General features: G+C 44.1%; 1 protein-coding gene across 3 annotated transcripts in view; it reads right to left on the bottom strand.

Moving 5' to 3' along the window:
- The window catches only part of LOC146790029 (uncharacterized), a 205528-nt gene that overhangs the window by 79975 nt on the left and 107049 nt on the right, over positions 1 to 18504 (bottom strand). For all 3 annotated transcript variants that reach the window (XM_085630161.1, XM_085630160.1, XM_085630159.1), the window contains 2 exons: positions 16839 to 16965; positions 6652 to 6769 (listed from right to left, as the gene is read on the bottom strand). In XM_085630161.1, the coding sequence (XP_085486287.1) occupies positions 6652 to 6769; positions 16839 to 16862 (142 nt within the window). In that variant the 5' untranslated portion in view covers positions 16863 to 16965. The remainder of the gene's footprint in view (positions 1 to 6651; positions 6770 to 16838; positions 16966 to 18504) is intronic.

The following is an 18504-nucleotide window of genomic DNA, read 5'->3' as shown; positions in this document are numbered from 1 at the left end:
CACATTTTTGCATGTCGTGCACAAATGATAGAAAAGCTGCTTTAAACTAATAGCTTTTGCTAAGTAATAACTAATACAGGGTACTAGTATGGGGGGAGGTAAACATAATGGGTTTCATTTCATAAATTAATATTCTTTTGTGTTTGTTTTGTTTTTGGGCCCAATATAAAATGGCTGCCTAGGAATCCAGAATGACTGAGAATTGTTAGCAGTGTGCGGAATGAGAGACGCATGCGCAGAAGATTCTTCCAGCTGCATGACCTGCCTCAAGTGAAGTCACATGGGTCAAGGCCACAATTAACTGTACACTCCTGTCATCGTGCCAATGTACCAGTATTTGTGATAAAGTGTCATCCCTATGTGCTATATGTTATGTTATGTTAAAATTGGTGTTATATAGCGCTCGGCTACTCTAAAAGAGTGTCCCGGCGCTTTTAATAATAACCACCTGAAAACAAAAAGACACAGCACATATGAAAGACAGACAGGAAATTGAGTGATACATTTTGTTGCAAGAAATGCTCTTACTGATACATGTTATGTATATTGTTCTTAGCATTAAGCCCCTATTGTCAGAACTGGTATGGGTTGCATTTGCAATGAGAACAAGATGGTGAGACCCTCATGTCATCTATGCTAACCAATCACAGTGCGAGTTTCTACTGAAATAGCAACATTATTAGTTTAGTCAGCCAAGAATTAGAGTATAAAAAATTACCCCGTAGGGGGCGTGTCAGCCTTAGAAGTCTTTGAGGGAGGAGAGGAGAAGAAGCAGATCTGACCCAGACATCATATGGGTTAGGTACGTGAACGTCTCGGGTGCAGCCTGGGAGGAGATTGAGTCCGAGGAGAGACAGAGGGAGGTGGGGTCTTGCTCATATTCTTTTCAGAGAGTCCTTGCACGTCATATTTTTGGCAAGGCAGATCACATTCCTCGGAGGTCTTGTGAAGGAGGGGCACTTTCAAGGAGCAGCCTCTCTGTCAGACAATGGAGAGGGAGAGAGACAGATAAATAGACCAGCGAAGAGAGTGCAGCTGAGAGATCAGGTCAGGTTTTTGTCTTATGCATTTATTTCTCTTTATGGGAGATTTTTGCTAATTATTAATTATTGATTAGTCTTGCAAAACTCACTTTTGAATTATATTTTTCCTGAAACTCTTTAAAGAGTTCTGACTGACATATAATTATGGGGTTTTCCTCCTTTATGGAGTGCTTTGTATGCAACATATAATATGTTTTGTATTAATTCTATTTTTCCTATTTTCAATTCTGTAACCTGATTGATATTTGACTTATGAATAAAGGGTCTTAACTTTTAAGGGGCCTTAACTTTTAACTAGAAAATAAAACCCTTTAAAATATTCACAACTTTCTTAATTGGCTTAAATATTAATTGCATTTTGATTTTTCATGTTTATGTAAAGTCTCCTGAAGGTGAAACACTTTGGCAAAGGTCCATCACCTTTACAGCGGTAAACTAGAGGTAAATGAGGTTTTGAATTAAGAAATTACCATGAAATCACCGCTGGATCAGTTTGTGCATCAAGACGCTATGCAGACATAGCCAAGGAAAATACAGATTTGTAGCCATATCGATGCCAAGCATCTTAATGTGTTGAAATTGTTTATTGAATTTTGCAGTAAAAATACATCAAGAGAATAAGGGTAAGGATGCATTAATAAATTGTTAATAAATAAATGAGGGATTCTATAATGATAAAAACTGACAATAAATACATGACATTTGTTGATGAATAAAAGCATATAAATATGGAATATATAATTAGACATATTATGAATAAATAATTAAATAAATAAGTAGATAAATATTGAAAGAGAAGAAGAAGAGAGAAGTAAGGGGAAGCGAAGAATGGAAGGAGGTTAAGAATTAATAGATATGCAAATGGTATAAAGAAGAAACTGATACAGAAGATATTATTAATTGAGTACATATAAATAGATCAAATATAAATATGAGTCACTAGCTTAACATGAGACTATCATAATAATTAAAGAGAAATGTGTTATCATAGGAGAATATTCACGTTCCAAAAAGTTTAAGACAAAGTAGATTTGGGTGAAAATAGTAAAATACTGTAAATAAAAAGAAAAGGAGAAAAAAATAAAATATGTAGGATAATGTGGAGGGGTACAGCCAGGGTACAGAGAGGTGGGGGAGAAAAATAGGAGGAGAGGGAAGGTAATTATGAAAAGAATATGGGAAAAGTGAAAGAGACAGAACAAGTAATAATAGGAAAGACATAATTAACAAAGATGTAGAACAATGAGTTGTCTCCTCATGTGGGTACAGTGATAGGAACGGAAGAATTAGTAGTATCATCAGCTTTCGTTTTTCGAAAAGGTGACCAGGTCTGGAGAAATATGTCAGTTTGATCCTGAAGTTTATAGATCGACCAAGCATCTTAATGCACAGCAGGAACTGCAGTTCATTGCTGAGAAAATGAAGTTTGACACTTATGAGGCTACCACATCCTCTGCAGCCATGCCACATATCATTCACACTGCAGAGAAGATGCCTGAACATATTTTGCAATGGGAGAAAGAAAAAATGTAACCCTGCTTCAAAATGATTGGAATGCTTGGGGTTTGGCACAGGCCATCTCCAGCAGGGGAAGGAGAAAAATAGAAGAGCGTGCAACATTCAAATGCTTCTCCATCAAAATGTTTACAAAATAGTTATCTTTTAATTAACCCATTTTTTTCAAATTTTTTATGTTGTATTTTCGTTTTTTTCACCAAAAAAGTAAAAACACAAAAAGGTACATTTTTCAAAACAAAAATATGGTTCTATCCAGAACCAAACTTTAATGAGTGGGTAAAACTGATATAAAGGTGGAGACATGGGTGAGTAAAAGTGAGAGTGAGAAAGTGAATGAGTGTGAATGTGAGGTGGTAATTATGAAAGTTAAATAGTGAGCGAAAGTGAAGAAGAGTGTGATGGAGAGAGAGTGAATGAGACACTGGCTGAGAAAGTTAGTGGGAGACTGAGTGATGGGAGTGTGTGCAGCGGTATAAGCCAGCTGAAAGTGTTGTGCATATGGCCAGGCCTCCATTCAGGCCTAGTGTCTTACTCCCTATAAGAGGCAGGCCACAGGGCGTGGTCTCCAGTCTCACTCTGCACCAAACCCTCCGCAGGCAGCCAACCACAGATTTGCACGGCCTTCACACACACAGAGTGGAGGCTGTCTGCAAGGAATGTGTGACAGAATTATGCATGCTTCTTTCACGCATGCCTTAGGAGCTCCGTCATTTGAACGAATGTGTCTTTAGCACGCATTTGTTCTGTCCGTAGGTTGTTTTAACGACTTGCCTTAGGGGGTCGATGGATATTGGAATAGTTTAATTTACTATTCCAACTCTAGTCTGCACAACAGTAGGAAATGTGTTGGCCTTTAATTCCAACACCACTCCACCATTGCACCTCCTAAAGCAAATCGTTGTAACGACTTGCGTGCAGAACGATTGCGTGCTAAAGATGCATTTGTTCTGTTCGCAGAGCTGTGAAGACCCAGCATGAATCCGTCTTCATTCTAAAGGATGGTTCCCATCCGCAAGGCATGAACTCCAGCCAGCCCATAAGCATTGCATATGATGTGTGAGTTATAGGCATTGCATATGGTGTGTGAGTTATAGGCCTTGCATATGGTGTATAAGTTATGGCTTACATGGCAGGTGTGCTGCTGAGCTAACTATAACTAAGGAATTTCAGGGGTTTTCTTTTTTTATCATAATCATAACTGCACTTTAAATGACCAACACAAACCACAACTTCAAACTAACTGTGTAATTTTAGATAGGAGTGTTAATGGAGGTAGTGTGTATAGATGTAATGGGTGTGTAGTAGGGGATGATGTGGGGATGAATGATATGCCTGCATATCATGTTGGAGGCTACTCCCCATATTGCAGGGCCTTCAGATTTGTGCAGCGGACATTGGCTGCAGGGCTTTGCCACAGGTCAGGTCCTGCGCAAACCCACCTTGCGGCTAACCACAGCTGCACATAGAGTTCGGTCAAGCGCGATGGGGGTTCGCCATTGGCAGCCCAACCCCCCTAAGTGTCAATTGCACATGCAGTTTACACATGCAGTAGGCACGTACAATGTGATTTTGGTATCTCAACATTCATGCAAATCTGACAAATAGTGCAAACGTTGTTAGCAAACCAAACATTGCGGACAGCAAGGATTCATGTTGGAGTTAAAATGGGAAACACTGCTTTTTTTGGCACCCACCCACTTCCCTCCCAAACAATCTTTGCCACCGAGACAGATCCGCATGAGCCTTGACTTCTCAAACATAAAGCATTGCATATGGTGTGTGAGTTATAGGCCTTGCATATGCTGTATAAGTTCTGGCTTACATGGCAGGTGTGCTGCGGAGCTAACTATAACTAAGGAATTTCAGGGGTTTTCTTTTTTTATCATAATCATAACTGCACTTTAAATGACCAACACAAACCACAACTTCAAACTAACTGTGTAATTTTTTGATAGGAGTGTTAATGGAGGAAGTGTGGATAGATGTAATGGGTGTGTAGTAGGGGATGATGTGGGGATGAATGATATGCCTGCATATCATGTTGGAGGCTACTCCCCATATTGCAGGGCCTTCAGATTTGTGCAGCGGACATTGGCTGCAGGGCTTGGCCACAGGTCAGGTCCTGCGCAAACCCACCGTGTGGCTAACCACAGCTGCACATAGAGTTCGGTCAAGCGCGATGGGGATTCGCCATTGGCAGCCCAACCCCCCCAAGTGTCAATTGCACATGCGGTTTACACATGCAGTAGGCACGTACAATGTGATTTTGGTATCTCAACATTCATGCAAATCTGACAAATGGTGCAAACGTTGTTAGCAAACCAAACATTGCGGACAGCAAGGATTCATGTTGGAGTTAAAATGGGAAACACCGCTTTTTTTGGCACCCACCCCACCCACTTCCCTCCCATCCAATCTTTGTAACCGAGACAGATCCGCATGAGCCTTGACTTCTCAAACGTAAAGCAGATAAACTTGTTTTTTATAGTTAAGTGCAGATGCCACCATACTTAAAGTTATTAGCCAATCTTTCTACAAAAAGTATAATGTTACTAAAAAGGACAGCAAGACACTTATTGCAGGCTTTCCCTAACTTGATAAATATACATTGAATTTAGGTGTGATTCAACACCTGAAACAGGACAATGGATTGGAAAATAGAGTGGCTTTGGAGCTCTCACGAGGGGTGCGCTTGGTTACACATCTTCATGAAACAGGTAAAGTGCAGCAGACAGTAAAGAGACATTACATTTACATGTTCTAGCAGATTTTATATATCTGCTGAGCTGTCCTACAATTAACAGTTTTTGTGTTTTAAACACAGCATTACGAAAAGCCTGAGGCAGAGACTCCAGTACTTGTCCTCTGTCTATTTTGCAGGCAGTCCCCACAAGAGCTCGAGCAAGGCATTTGGTGCTAGGTCTAGTCTACCAGTGGGGCATATGCCTGAAAATCTATGAAATGGCTAATTGTATTGTATTGTAATTGCATTTATATAGCGCTTGCTACCCCTGACGAGGTGTCGAAGCGCTATTTTGGTGAGTAGCACTCTACTACGGAACCCATAAAGGATTAGTGATGAATTAATGTAGCGAAATATGAAAGTAATTTGAATCAAGATTACATCAAACAAGTGTGTCTGGTGTAGTGAAACGCTGTCTTCACTAACTGAAAGGGAACAAAAGACATACAAAGACCAATCCATTTGCATGACCCACTCATCTAAGCCTACAGTGCACCCAAGGGGAAAAAAGCATTGGCAAAGCCAATTGATCTGGCGTTTATATGTAATTGGAAAATTAAACACATACAAAAAGCTGTTAGATATTTGTTGCAAAAAGATATTAGAATCAGTTTAATACAAGTCAATTATTATTATTTTTTTAAAGTACAGTAGCTGAGAATTTTTAGAAACATGCACAAAGATTCAAACTTTTCTGTAATCGCCTAAGGAGTGCAAAAAAATTAAACATGCTGCCATAAACATTGCCTTTCTGCTCGTCACTGCACAGCTAGAAAAATGGAGCAGAAGAGAGAAAAGCAATGTTTCGTTCTTGTTCTTTAAACAGCTGCTTTAAATACGCTCAGTGGCCTGACCTGCCTTTCCTAATGGCTGCTGGCTCCAGCAGCAGATAATATCACAGAAAAACCCAACTGTAAAAAGGTATTAGAATATAGTGGCTACATCATTACTTTATAATAAGTGAATGGATGAGCCAGAAATTGCCAATTATAAATAAATTAGAGACATGTTTTTTACACAGGGATTAAAGAATCCCATGTTCTTCAACACTATAGTTTTAATTACAAAGGATTATGGTTCAATTTCAAACAGATGATGCTTCCCAGGAGACATTTGGAACATTTATATAATTTTGTACCTTTGTCTTCTTTCTCTTAAATGAACACAGAGAATTTAGATTAGCAGCTCAGACTCTAAGCCTCAGCAACTATAATGATTATCAAGTTGTTTACTTGCGACACAATGTTATTTCAATTGCTAAACATCCATGCTACCTATCAGCCTTGACACTGTATGCACACAGTAACATCAGCAACTTGATAGGAGAGGGATTAACCAACCACTTACTTATTGTGCCATGGATAGAGGCGGTGGGGGAGTCCGGCCGCTCCAGGATGCAGTCCTTCAGTAGATGTAGTGGAATGCGCAGAGTTGTGGAACTTTTGTCTTTATGCTGAAATATCATCTGAAGGAGACAAAAAGCACGCGAGAGGTGAGCTTACTGCGCCTGAAGACTTGAATGCGGATCCATCGGTAGGGTTGATTCAGAGTTGGACAGGTGTGGCTGGCAGAAGAAGCTAATATTTTGTAAATCCCCTCTATCTTCGAGGGAGGCTGGATGCCAATGTCTAAGATATACCACCCAACATTCTTCTGGAGTTGTGGGAGAGGAGAGCGCATCGCCTTAAAACAGGTAAAATGGCCATCACTTATTTTACTTTGTTCGGCTCTATCAAGATGGATGATTTGCCACGCCTCCTTATCCAGTCTTCCTAGTGCCCCCTTCGCCATATGCCCATGGTAATTTGTCAGGTATACAATTTACACTAATCTATATAAAGCAGATGGAAAATTCACCGACCACCATCCAATGAGCCACAGATATGTAAAGTGTAGGGAACCCAGGCTTACTCTAATCGGTACAGCTGCAGTTCTTGAGTTTTTCTACAACCGGGGAGTGTGTACACTCTTGTCACAAATATTTTCTTTTTCACTTCTGTCCCGCCATATGGAATGACAGACTTGAGTGTGCCTTTCACTGCGGGGGGCATGGTAGATAATAGTTGAGGAAGTTAGTATATGTGGCATTGGCTTTAGTTTTCCAAACTGCTTTGCATCTGACACAATCATCTCCTTATCAGTGATAGCCGTAAGCTTCCAAACCCTTGATAAAGATTCTTAAGTTCAAAATGTTTTATTGAATTTTCATAATAATAAACATATACAGACAATACAAAAAACATTGGCCATAAGGGAAAATACCTATATAAAATAAGAGAATTTCAAATTCTGCACTAGAAGGGAGAGCTGGATGTGTCCCTTCTGTGTCTAATAAGGAAGAAATTAAACTCCTATTGTTTTGATCTTTCACAATGCCAGAACTGACGCTTATCCTCAGGCACATGGACAGTCTGTATTAACATTTTGCCACTCTGATCATTTTCAGAAACTCTCAAGGTGTAATACTTTGTGGCATAATTCACATATGGCTCATTTTCAACAGGCCACCCATCGCCTCATTGTTTTGCCAAACGGGGCCCATCATGCAGTAGTATCAGCATGCAGGGTCCATCTTCTTTTAAAGACACACCAAACTCTTGCAAAATTCATCTTTAGAGAGTCTATTATCTGTGCAACTGGATGATTTGTGCTCTCACCTCTTCAACAGGATTTATCACTGTAGAGGTGCTGACCAGGCCACTGAAAAGAGCAAGGTGTGCCTCATTCAAGTCAACAAGGACACACTAGGGCTAAAGCAGAATGAAACACTCAAAGTCGTCTTGACCTGAGGAGGGTGGTCTTGCTGTGACACAATGCATCATAGTGAGTTGCACCAGTGGTGATTAGTAGATTCAGGAAGATTCTGGGCACCTTTTGAATGGCAAAATGTAGGGGCAAGAAGTGAATTGCTGTTTATCACCCTTGCTATCTACGGTCTCCACCATGGCGTGGCACATGAGGGGATAGGTGCGACAGGAAGGGCGGGATCCATGGGGAGGCGATGCCTGTGGGGTCCCAGAGATGGCAGCCACAGCATCACTTCCCAACACAGGGTAGCAAAAAGACATCAGAAAGAAACAGGAAACGATCAGCCTTTTAACTCAGTTGCGAGTAGTGACATTGGAGCCTGGAGCTTGAAAAAAAGGGAGGTAGCACTGCAACTAAACAGAATCTCGCGCACACACGGGCCTCAGTTATGGAATTATTGCTCTGGTACACTACATTATTCATTTTACAAAGTCTTTGACATCCAACCAGTCACTGTGGGTACTTACTTGTAGGTGCTGTCCCTCTTAACAGGGATGCACTTTTCTGACAATGACAAAAGGGTAAGTTACTTACCTGTAATCCTAGTTCTCTTCCAGGGGTATCCTCATCAAAGTCATAAGCACTGAATATTCCCGCCCATGTGCGGGGACCCCGGAAATAATAAAATTATATATGTAAAAACATACATATATACAGCTCTGTATATATATAAACATATATCATTTTTTCCAAGCAAATGCAGCTCCCATAAAAGGCTAGGCAATGTAAATATACACATCCAATAACACACATATATATATATATATATATATATATATATATATATATATATATATATATATATATAAAGGTATAACAATGCACCTAAATCTCTTTTTTTTTTTTTTTTTTAATGAGGTAAACACTCATGAGAAAGCAAAAAATAAAGAGAACAAACTGTGGAAAAACACAGATGTACAACACATTGCCAGCCTGCAGGCTGCATTGCAATATAATACCATAGAGACTAAAAAGCCCTGTACAGGTAAAAACTGGCACCGTGCCTTTAAGGCAGCCCTGACTTCCATATCCCATCATGCCTCAGGGGTGACAGTTAGGTCAGTTGTTCTTTGCGGGACCGTAGTCCTAAACACAAAGATATATCCTTTCCATAATGAATAATACACTTCTTCTCATTTGCCTGGGGAGGTGGGTGGGTTGCTTATGACTTTGATGAGGATACCCCTGGAAGAGAACTAGGATTACAGGTAAGTAACTTAACCTTCTCTTCCAGGGGATCCTCATCAATAGTCATAAGCACCGAATAGAGTAGCAAGCTCCCCTTCCACCTGCAGGCAAATGAAACTAAGGTTGTATCACCCATGGAGAAAGAGAATCATGAAAATGATTATGCATGGAACAGATTCCTCAAGGAGGCTTGTCCTACTTGAGTGTCTGCTCTGGTGTCCGAATCCAGACAATAATGCCTGGTAAAAGTGTGGACAGATCTCCAAGTGGCTGCCTTGCAGATCTCGGAGAGTGGGACATTATTGAGAAAAGCCGCGGTAGCCGCTTTTCCTCTTGTCGAATGCGCTTTAGGGCGCGCCCCCAATGGTTTCTGAGCCAGTTGGTAGGCCAATGTAATACTTGAAACAATCCACCTAGCAATGGAACGTTTGGATGCAGCAAAGCCCATACGGACAACCCCATAGTTCACAAACAATTGATCAGATTTCCTGACATTCTTAGTCCTATCTAGGTAGAATTTTAGGACCCTTTTGACATCTAGAGAATGCAACGCCCTCTCTGCCGGAGAGGAGGGGTTGGGAAAAAAGGTTGGTAAGGAGATGGCTTGGTTTACATGAAACTCCGATACCACCTTGGGTAGGAACGAAGGATGAGTTCTCATCACCACCCTATTTTGATGAAAAATAGTGTAGGGCTCTTTAGAACAGAGGGCCTGTATCTCACTGACCCTCCGTGCTGAAGTGATGGCTATTAAAAATGCTGTCTTCCATGTGAGGTGCTGTAGGGTAGCCTTATGAATAGGCTCAAAAGGAGAACCCATGAGCTTCGACAGAACCAAGTTTAGCTCCCAGGAAGGAGAGGGAGGTCTAACAGGGGGATAGACTTTCTTGAGTCCTTGCAAGAAATCCTTCACTACCTGCACTTTAAAAAATGACTGCTGTGAAGGCGAACGCCTGTATGCTGTTATGGCTGCTAGGTGAACCTTTATGGATGAAAATTTCAACCCTGCCCTCGCTAAATGTAGAAGATAGGGCAAAATTACATCCTCCTGGCATTTAGTGGGATCATAATGATGCTGAGCACACCATATATAAAATCTTTTCCACTTACAGAAGTAGGAGTGTCTTGTCGAAGGCCTCCTGGCTTCCTTCAGTATGGACATACACTCTTGAGGGAGGTTCAGATGGCCATACTGGAGGACTTCAGGAGCCATGCTGTTAAGCTCAGCGAGGGAAGGCTGGGATGGTAAATCTTCCCCTGCATCTTGGATAACAAGTCCGGCCTGCACGGCAGCCGCTTGTGGGGTCGGATCGACATGTGTAGGAGATCCGTGTACCACCACTGCCTCGGCCAGTCCGGTGCTATGAGGATCATCTTGGCAGATGAATTCTGCAACTTGGTCACCACCTTGGGGATTAGTGGGAGAGGCGGAAAAGCGTACACAAATGTCATTGACCAATTGATCAAAAGGGCATTCCCTAGGGATCCTGGTCGATGGTATCTTGAGGCGAAGCCTCGGCATTTTGTGTTTTGCTCGTCCGCGAAGAGGTCCACTTGCGGACGCCCCCATTCCCCGAAGATGTCTTCTAACACCTCGTCGTTGATTACCCAGTCCTCTGGCTCTTGAAAATGCCGACTGAGTAAGTCTGCTTGCACGTTGAGTTCTCCTGGTAGGTGCACCGCTTTCAATGAGATGTTCCTTGCTAGGATCCAGTGCCACAGGGACTGAGCTTCCAGCGAGAGCGTTCTGGATCGAGTACCCCCCTGCTTGTTCAGGTAGTACATTGTGGTGGTATTGTCCGTCTGCACTAGAATGGTACTCGTCGTGATCGCAGGCAGGAACGCTTTGAGGGCTAGGTGGACTGCCCTGAGCTCCAGCATGTTGATGTGGTACAACTGCTCGCTGCTGGACCACTGTCCCTGAGTTTGCAGAGTCCCAAAATGCGCACCCCATCCCTGAAGGGAAGCGTCGGTGATTAAGGTCTGAGTTGGGGGCTCTTGATGGAAGGGGATCCCCACTTGTAGATTCCTTGGCTTCAGCCACCACTTGACTGACTGTTTGGCTGCAGAGGAGAGGCAAACCTTTTCTTCCCACAGGGAGTTCCTTTGATCCCATTTGTCCTCGAGATCTTGCTGAAGAGGACGCATCCTTAGCCTGGCGTTGGGCACTAGGAAGATGCAGGATGCCATGGCCCCTAGCAGAGAAGAGATTTGCCTTGCCGACGACAGATTGTTGGTTATAATCTGCCTGCCTTTTAGCATAATGGATGACTGTCTTTCCTCCGAAGGAAACACTTTTCCTACTACGGAGTCTATAGTTGCGCCCAGGTAGTGGATCCTCTGCGTTGGTGTAAAATTGGACTTTTTGGCATTCACTCTGAGACCCAACTTGCAACATAAGTTCAGGCATAGCGACAGCTGTGACCGCACATTCTGTGGTGATGAGCCCTTTATTAGCCAGTCGTCTAGGTAGGGATAGACGAAGACTCCTGCGCGCCTTTAGAGCAGCCGCTACTACTGCCACGCATTTTGTGAATACTCGAGGAGCTGACTTCAGGCCAAATGGGAGGACTTTGAACTGATAGTGAGAGTTGCCTACCACAAACCTGAGAAATTTTCGATGATTCCTTAGTATGGGAATATGGAAATATGCATCCTGAAGGTCCAATGAACACATCCAATCGCCCATCCGGAGAAGAGGATATATTTGGTGGAGCGCCAGCATGCGAAATTTTTCCTTTCTTATGTGTTTGTTTAGTATCCGTAGGTCTAAAATGGGTCTGAACTCTACCTTCACACTCCTCTTTTGGATGAGAAAGTATCTGGAGTAAACTCCCTTTCCTCTTTGGTTTATGGGCACTTTCTCTATTGCAGATTTGAGTAGAAGCGTCGCTACCTCTTCTCTGAGCTGCTTTAGATGCTGGGATGAATTGACAGGAGGAATCGATGGGGGGTGACTTCTGAAACGAAGCGAGTACCCATGACGCAGTATATTCAGTACCCACTTGTCCTTTGTGATGGACTGCCACTCTGGAAGATGATGTGCAACACTTCCTCCCACCGGAGCGGTGGACAGCATCGGAGGAAGCGGCTTCTCATTGCTTCCCCGGAGCTTTGTTTCCAGCATTAGACTGCCTGTTGTTACCCCGTCCCCTGGATGGCTTGCGGGACTGGTATTGCTGTTTCTTTTGACCTTGCTGGTCCTGGTTCTTTTGCCAATGAGGGGTTTGAACCCTCTGTTGGTAACTGCGCCTGTCATTTCCCTTGCGGCGTCGAAACTCTTTTCTCTTTTCAAGCCCGACAGCTTTCATGGTCTCCAGCTCTGCCTTCATACGGGCCATTTCTTCGTCTGCATGGGACCCAAAAAGAGAACTACCGGAGAAAGGCAGATTTAAAATTCTTGCCTGCGCTTCCGGTTTCAAGGCCGTCAATCTAAGCCAGGATGATCTTCTGGCTGTGACTCCATGTGCATATTCATGCGCTGCCAGTGTTGCCCCGTCCGCCGCTGCACTTATGATCTGGTTAGAAACCAGACTCCCCTCATGCAAAATCTCTTCAAAGTCCCGTCTGTCCTCTGATGGAACTTTGTCAATGAACCTCTGCAGAGAGTCCCATAATGACCTATCATAGCGCCCCAGAAGCGCCGAGGCACTCGCCACCTTTAAGCTTGAGGATGCTGAGCCGCAAACTTTCCTCCCCCAGGAGTCTTGTGTCTTACTGTCCTTATCTGGTGGTACCGTTGAAGACCCAGCTACTGCATGTGTCTTCCTGGCAGCGGCGGTGATGACAGAGTCCGGTGGAGGATCTGATTTAAGGAATAGAGGATCCTCCGGAGCTGGACGGTACTTTTTTAGAATTCTCGCCGGCGCCGTTTTGGTGGTTGCTGGTGTGAGAAAGATATCCATTACCGGTTGTAACAAACCGGGGACTAATGGCAATAACGGGCGTGACACTGTGCGTTCATGAAGAGTTTCAAAGATTATGGATGAAGTGGTCTCCTGAACCGGCATAGGGATATTTAATTTTGTAGCTCCTCTACACAACACTTCCTGAAACGTAGAAATATCATCTACCGGAGATACCCGAGAGGGTGGCGTCTCCGAGAGTGTCGGTGAATAATCCCTTTTGGATGATCTGGAAGAAGGGGAGGTAGAAGGGGTTCTACGGCGCCTTTTCTCTGATCTGGTCGACCCTCTTCTGCGGGAGGGAGACCTGGATCGCCTTCTTGGTGCTCGAGAGTGACTTCGGGATTCTCTTTCTCGAGATCTTGGTCTGATCGGTGTCGCTGGGAATACCACGCCCCTTATTCTTGTTAGCGATGCCTTTATTGCGTCTGGCATAGCAGGGTCCTGAGGCATCTCCCTTACGGGACTTTGAGGTACCGCATTGTCCTCCTCCTGCGAACTTTCTCTTGCAGGTACTGGAGATTGATGCACAAGCTCTGGTGATTCGGATCTTGAACCTGAGCCCTCTGATCCTGAAGGCGAGATAGATATGAGACGCGGTGACTCAGGAGTTGTATATATCAGTCTATGAGGAGATTTTCGCCTTGAGACTGGTCGAATCGTGAGGCGAACATGTGACACCTCCTGCGTACCCTCAACAGAGGGCTGCCTCGACGGTGATAGGCCTATCACCGGAGATCTTTGACTCGAATCTTCGAGGCTCCGAGCTTCTTGTCTCGACGTCGAGATTATCTTCGACGGAGGCTTCATGTACCTCACCAAAGCTTTGGAGACCTGTGAGGACGGAGGCATCTGCCTCGACGTCGACTCCGACGGAGGCACCTGCCTCGACGTCGACTCCGACGGAGGCCTCTGCCTCGACGTCGACTCCGACGGAGGCCTCTGCCTCGACGTCGACTCCGACGGAGGCTCCTGCCTCGACGTCGGCCCTGACGGAGGCGTCTGCCTCGACGTCACTCCTGACGGAGACTTCTGTCTCGACGTCGAATGCTCCGACGACGTCGAAAGCCTCTTCGCCGTCGAACGATGTTTCCTCGACGGCGATCTTGATCTTGACGGCGATCTTGGTCTCGACGTCGACTGTGGTGGAGATCGCCTACGTACTCCTTGCGACGTCGACTGATGTCTCGCCGACCTCGACGTCGAACGATGTCTTTCCTTCGACGACGAACGATATCTTTGTGCAGACGTCGATCGATCTTCTCTTGACGTCGACAGATGCTTTTTCGACGTTGAACTGTGGCGCCGAGTCCTCGACGCCGAGCCTTTAGACGCCGTCGACGTCGAACGCATCCGCTTCGACGCTGAATCTAAAGTCGACGATGATTTTCTCTTTGCAGCATGACTTCCCCTTGACTCCTCACCTCTCAGCGACGATCCCGCCGCTGGAGTCTTCGACGCCGAGCCCGACGTCGATGGGGAGCAAACAGGGACCAACTGCTTCGACGTCGACCGTTCTGCTAGGCCGTACAGCCTAATCCTCTCTCTCTCCTTTAAAGTCCTTTTGGAAAGGTCTTCACAATGATGGCATGTTGCTGGAGAGTGAGAGTCCGGCAGACAGATAATACACACCTCATGTGTGTCTGAAGCAGCCTTCTTTTTTCCACAAGATGGACATGGAACAAATAAAGAAGGCATTTTTCTGACAAAATAGCAAAAAAATCAGTCAGAAAAACACAGGATACTAACTTCCTCTCAGATGTTATAAGAAGAAGTCCAAAAAATCTTAAAGTTGTAATAATTCTTGACTAAAGAGTCAAAAATGAAGAGAGCTGAATTCCAGGGTCCTGACTGAAGGAGCCGGAAAGAACAACTGACCTAAGGCATGATGGGATATGGAAGTCAGGGCTGCCTTAAAGGCACGGTGCCAGTTTTTACCTGTACAGGGCTTTTTAGTCTCTATGGTATTATATTGCAATGCAGCCTGCAGGCTGGCAATGTGTTGTACATCTGTGTTTTTCCACAGTTTGTTCTCTTTATTTTTTGCTTTCTCATGAGTGTTTACCTCATTAAAAAAAAAAAAAAAAAAAAAGAGATTTAGGTGTATTGTTATACATATATATATATATATATATATATATATATATATATATATATATATATATATATATATATATATATATATATATATATATATATATATATATATATATATATATATATATATATGTGTGTTATTGGATGTGTATATTTACATTGCCTAGCCTTTTATGGGAGCTGCATTTGCTTGGAAAAAATGATATATGTTTATATATATACAGAGCTGTATATATGTATGTTTTTACATATATAATTTTATTATTTCCGGGGTCCCCGCACATGGGCGGGAATATTCAGTGCTTATGACTATTGATGAGGATCCCCTGGAAGAGAACCATTGTCTCTATGAGCCAGTGCAACTTTCTGCACCAAGGCCCTTGGTATGCAAACACCAATCTTACCTGCCTGTGAGGGAGGTTTGATGCCCTCTAACCTGTGGCTGGGTACATCAAAGTATCTGTAATTTTTATTGCCTGAAACAGAGCACTGTTTATTTTCTCTGGTGGTGCAGAGTTCTCATTCCTGTCCCATATGACATGATCCGATATTTGCACATATGACCTACAGATGCAGAGCACCCTCCCTGTCCATAGGCAAAACAGCAGTTTAACATATTCCTGAAAGACACAGCGCCCTAGACGAACCACAACTCTCTTATAAATAACCTACAGGATGTTGAATCACTCCCATGATATTCCATTCCGAGAGGATACATTTTGTAAGTCATCGTGTTCTTACCTGTCTCTTTGTGGTTCATGTCATGCTGGTCTGTCTCTGTTTGATGGACTACATACTTACCTCCTTTAGAATGAAACACAAAGGTCTTCTGTGCCACTAGATGAGATTCCTGTCTTGTGGTAAATCGATGTTGCTTGTTAATGGTTCACTTGCATTCTCTTTGCTACCACAATGGGCGATGCAGCTCTCTGGAAGGTGTTTATTCTACTGGGCGAAGCAAATCATTCCACAGCATCATCTACGTATTACGCATACACATTTTGTACTGGGTGAGATATATCACCGTAGAGCAGAGGGGATGGGTAACTTGTACTGGGTGAGGTATATCAACGCGGGGCAGAAGACAGACACCACCTCTGAGGGCTTATGTCAAGGTTAACATATGCCACTGAAAACAGTAAGTTTAGAAAGACTTTTTGGACTGGGTAGGGTGAATTCCTCATGGGCAGTCGACATGCACTGCATGAAGTACAAAATCCTGCCTATAATAGGCATGTGTCCTTGTTCGCCATAGCTACATTTCTTATTTAGTGGCGATCCTACCTTCTGTTGGATGAGATATATTATCCACTGGACAGTCGGAGCTCCTACCGGGTGCTGAGTGAGGCAGTCCACCATCCAAGTTGCAGACATCCATTTATTGTACTGGGTGAGTGGGGTTTACTTACCTGAGAGTAGATATACATCTACTCACAAGTTAACAAACACCCATTGCAGAGTCATCCAGCTGGCAGTGGTATGTGCCTACCCTTCATCCGGTGAGCTCTATCAGACCACAGGCACCTGAAATCTTACCTTGTACTGGGTGAGGTATAGCATCCCCTTTTTCGGTCCCTTGAGTTCTTCTGGGAGAGTTGCTTCCTGTGTGGTGGCAGTCTGTTCTTCAAGAGTAAGCTGCACATTGCAGAAATGTCCTAGGACTCTGAAAGCAAAGATTTTAACATAAGTGTAAGCAATACGAATATGATGAGCAAGCACAATAATAGTCAGCAGTACAACATCTGTTGTATCAACATATCAAGGAAACACTAGCCAGCAGTTCCACCAGCAACAGAGTTTTCCCCTTGTTTCCCAGATCACAGACACCGTCGGCAGTATCTCTATGGAGTGCTATGAGCCCAACCAGTCCAACAGCACTCTCTAATTCCACATTGTAGTACCTTAGCCATTTAGCCACAATCTGTCAAATTCTCCCTTCATAAATCCCCTGACAGCCAACGACTATCAGTCACCTAGGGTATCTACTTTATCCTGGAGGGGCGCCAGTCTCAGGCATGGAGAATGGCAGAAATTTGCCTAGAGGGAAGGAAGCATGTGAGTGCCTTCAGGCCCAGGTTTGTCAAACTGATGGGGCTGCATCTTTTGGGATAGTAGGTGTTAAAGCGTTCTTTACAGCACAGAGATTTCCACACCCTAAAAGTACTTGTATAGTCTGCAGTGAGTTCGCCTTATCCTACTTCCAATGTGAGAGGCCATAAGTACAGAATGGGGGAAGAGTAGGAGATATTCCCTTGAGTGAGTGAAGTGGGCCTGAACAGAATTAAGTCACCAGAATAAACAAAACCCCGAAAACCCACACAACATTAAATTCTGCCATCATTGCACACCACCTCCTCCTCAAAACCACAAAGATAATGGCCTTCCGTGACAGAATCAAAGCCAACACATAGAACAGCAAAGAACTCTTCCCCATCGTCAAGGAGTACGCCAGGCCCAACATCGAGACCACAGACATCCCACCCTCTCATGACCTCTGCAACAAACTCAGCACCTTCTTCCACCACAAGATCAGGCAGATCTATGACAGCTTTGACGCCCTATGTCCTGCCATTATGCCCGCCACAAACACATGCATCACGACACACACCAACAGACCATGCTAGGCTGGACCCTGCTCACAACAGAGGACACACTCAAGACCATGATAAGCATCCACTCAGGAGCACCGTTGGATCCTTGTATCACATCTTCCACAGAGCACCTGCAGCCATTGCCCCCCAACTTTGCCACACCATCAACTACTCCATCGAAACCGCCACCTTCCCCAACAACTGGAAACACGCCTAGAAAAGCCCCTGCTGAAGAAGCCGGCCTCAGACCCGACAGACCTCAAGAACTTCAGACCCAACTCCCTCCTCCCCTTGCCGGCCAAGGTCATCGAGAAGGCCATTAATGCCCAACTCTTCAAGTTCATCAAAGTAAACCACGTCCTGGAAACCTCCCAATCCAGCTTCCGAAGCAACCACAGCACGGAGACAGCACTCCTCGCTGCCACCAATGACATTCGCTCCCTCCACGACCAGGGCGAGACCACAGTCCTCATCCTACTGGACCTCTTGTTCGCCTTCGACACCGTCTCCCACTGCACCCTAATCACAAGACTCCAAAACGCCGGCATCTGTGAAGGCAATGGACTGGATCCAATCCTTCCTCACCTGCGGGACAGAGCGAGTTAGACTAC

Source organism: Triturus cristatus, chromosome 10, assembly GCF_964204655.1.
Source record: "Triturus cristatus chromosome 10, aTriCri1.1, whole genome shotgun sequence".
NCBI lineage: Eukaryota > Metazoa > Chordata > Amphibia > Caudata > Salamandridae > Triturus > Triturus cristatus.
The sequence above is the reverse complement of the archived record's forward strand: the minus strand, read 5'-3'. Positions and strand labels throughout refer to the sequence as shown.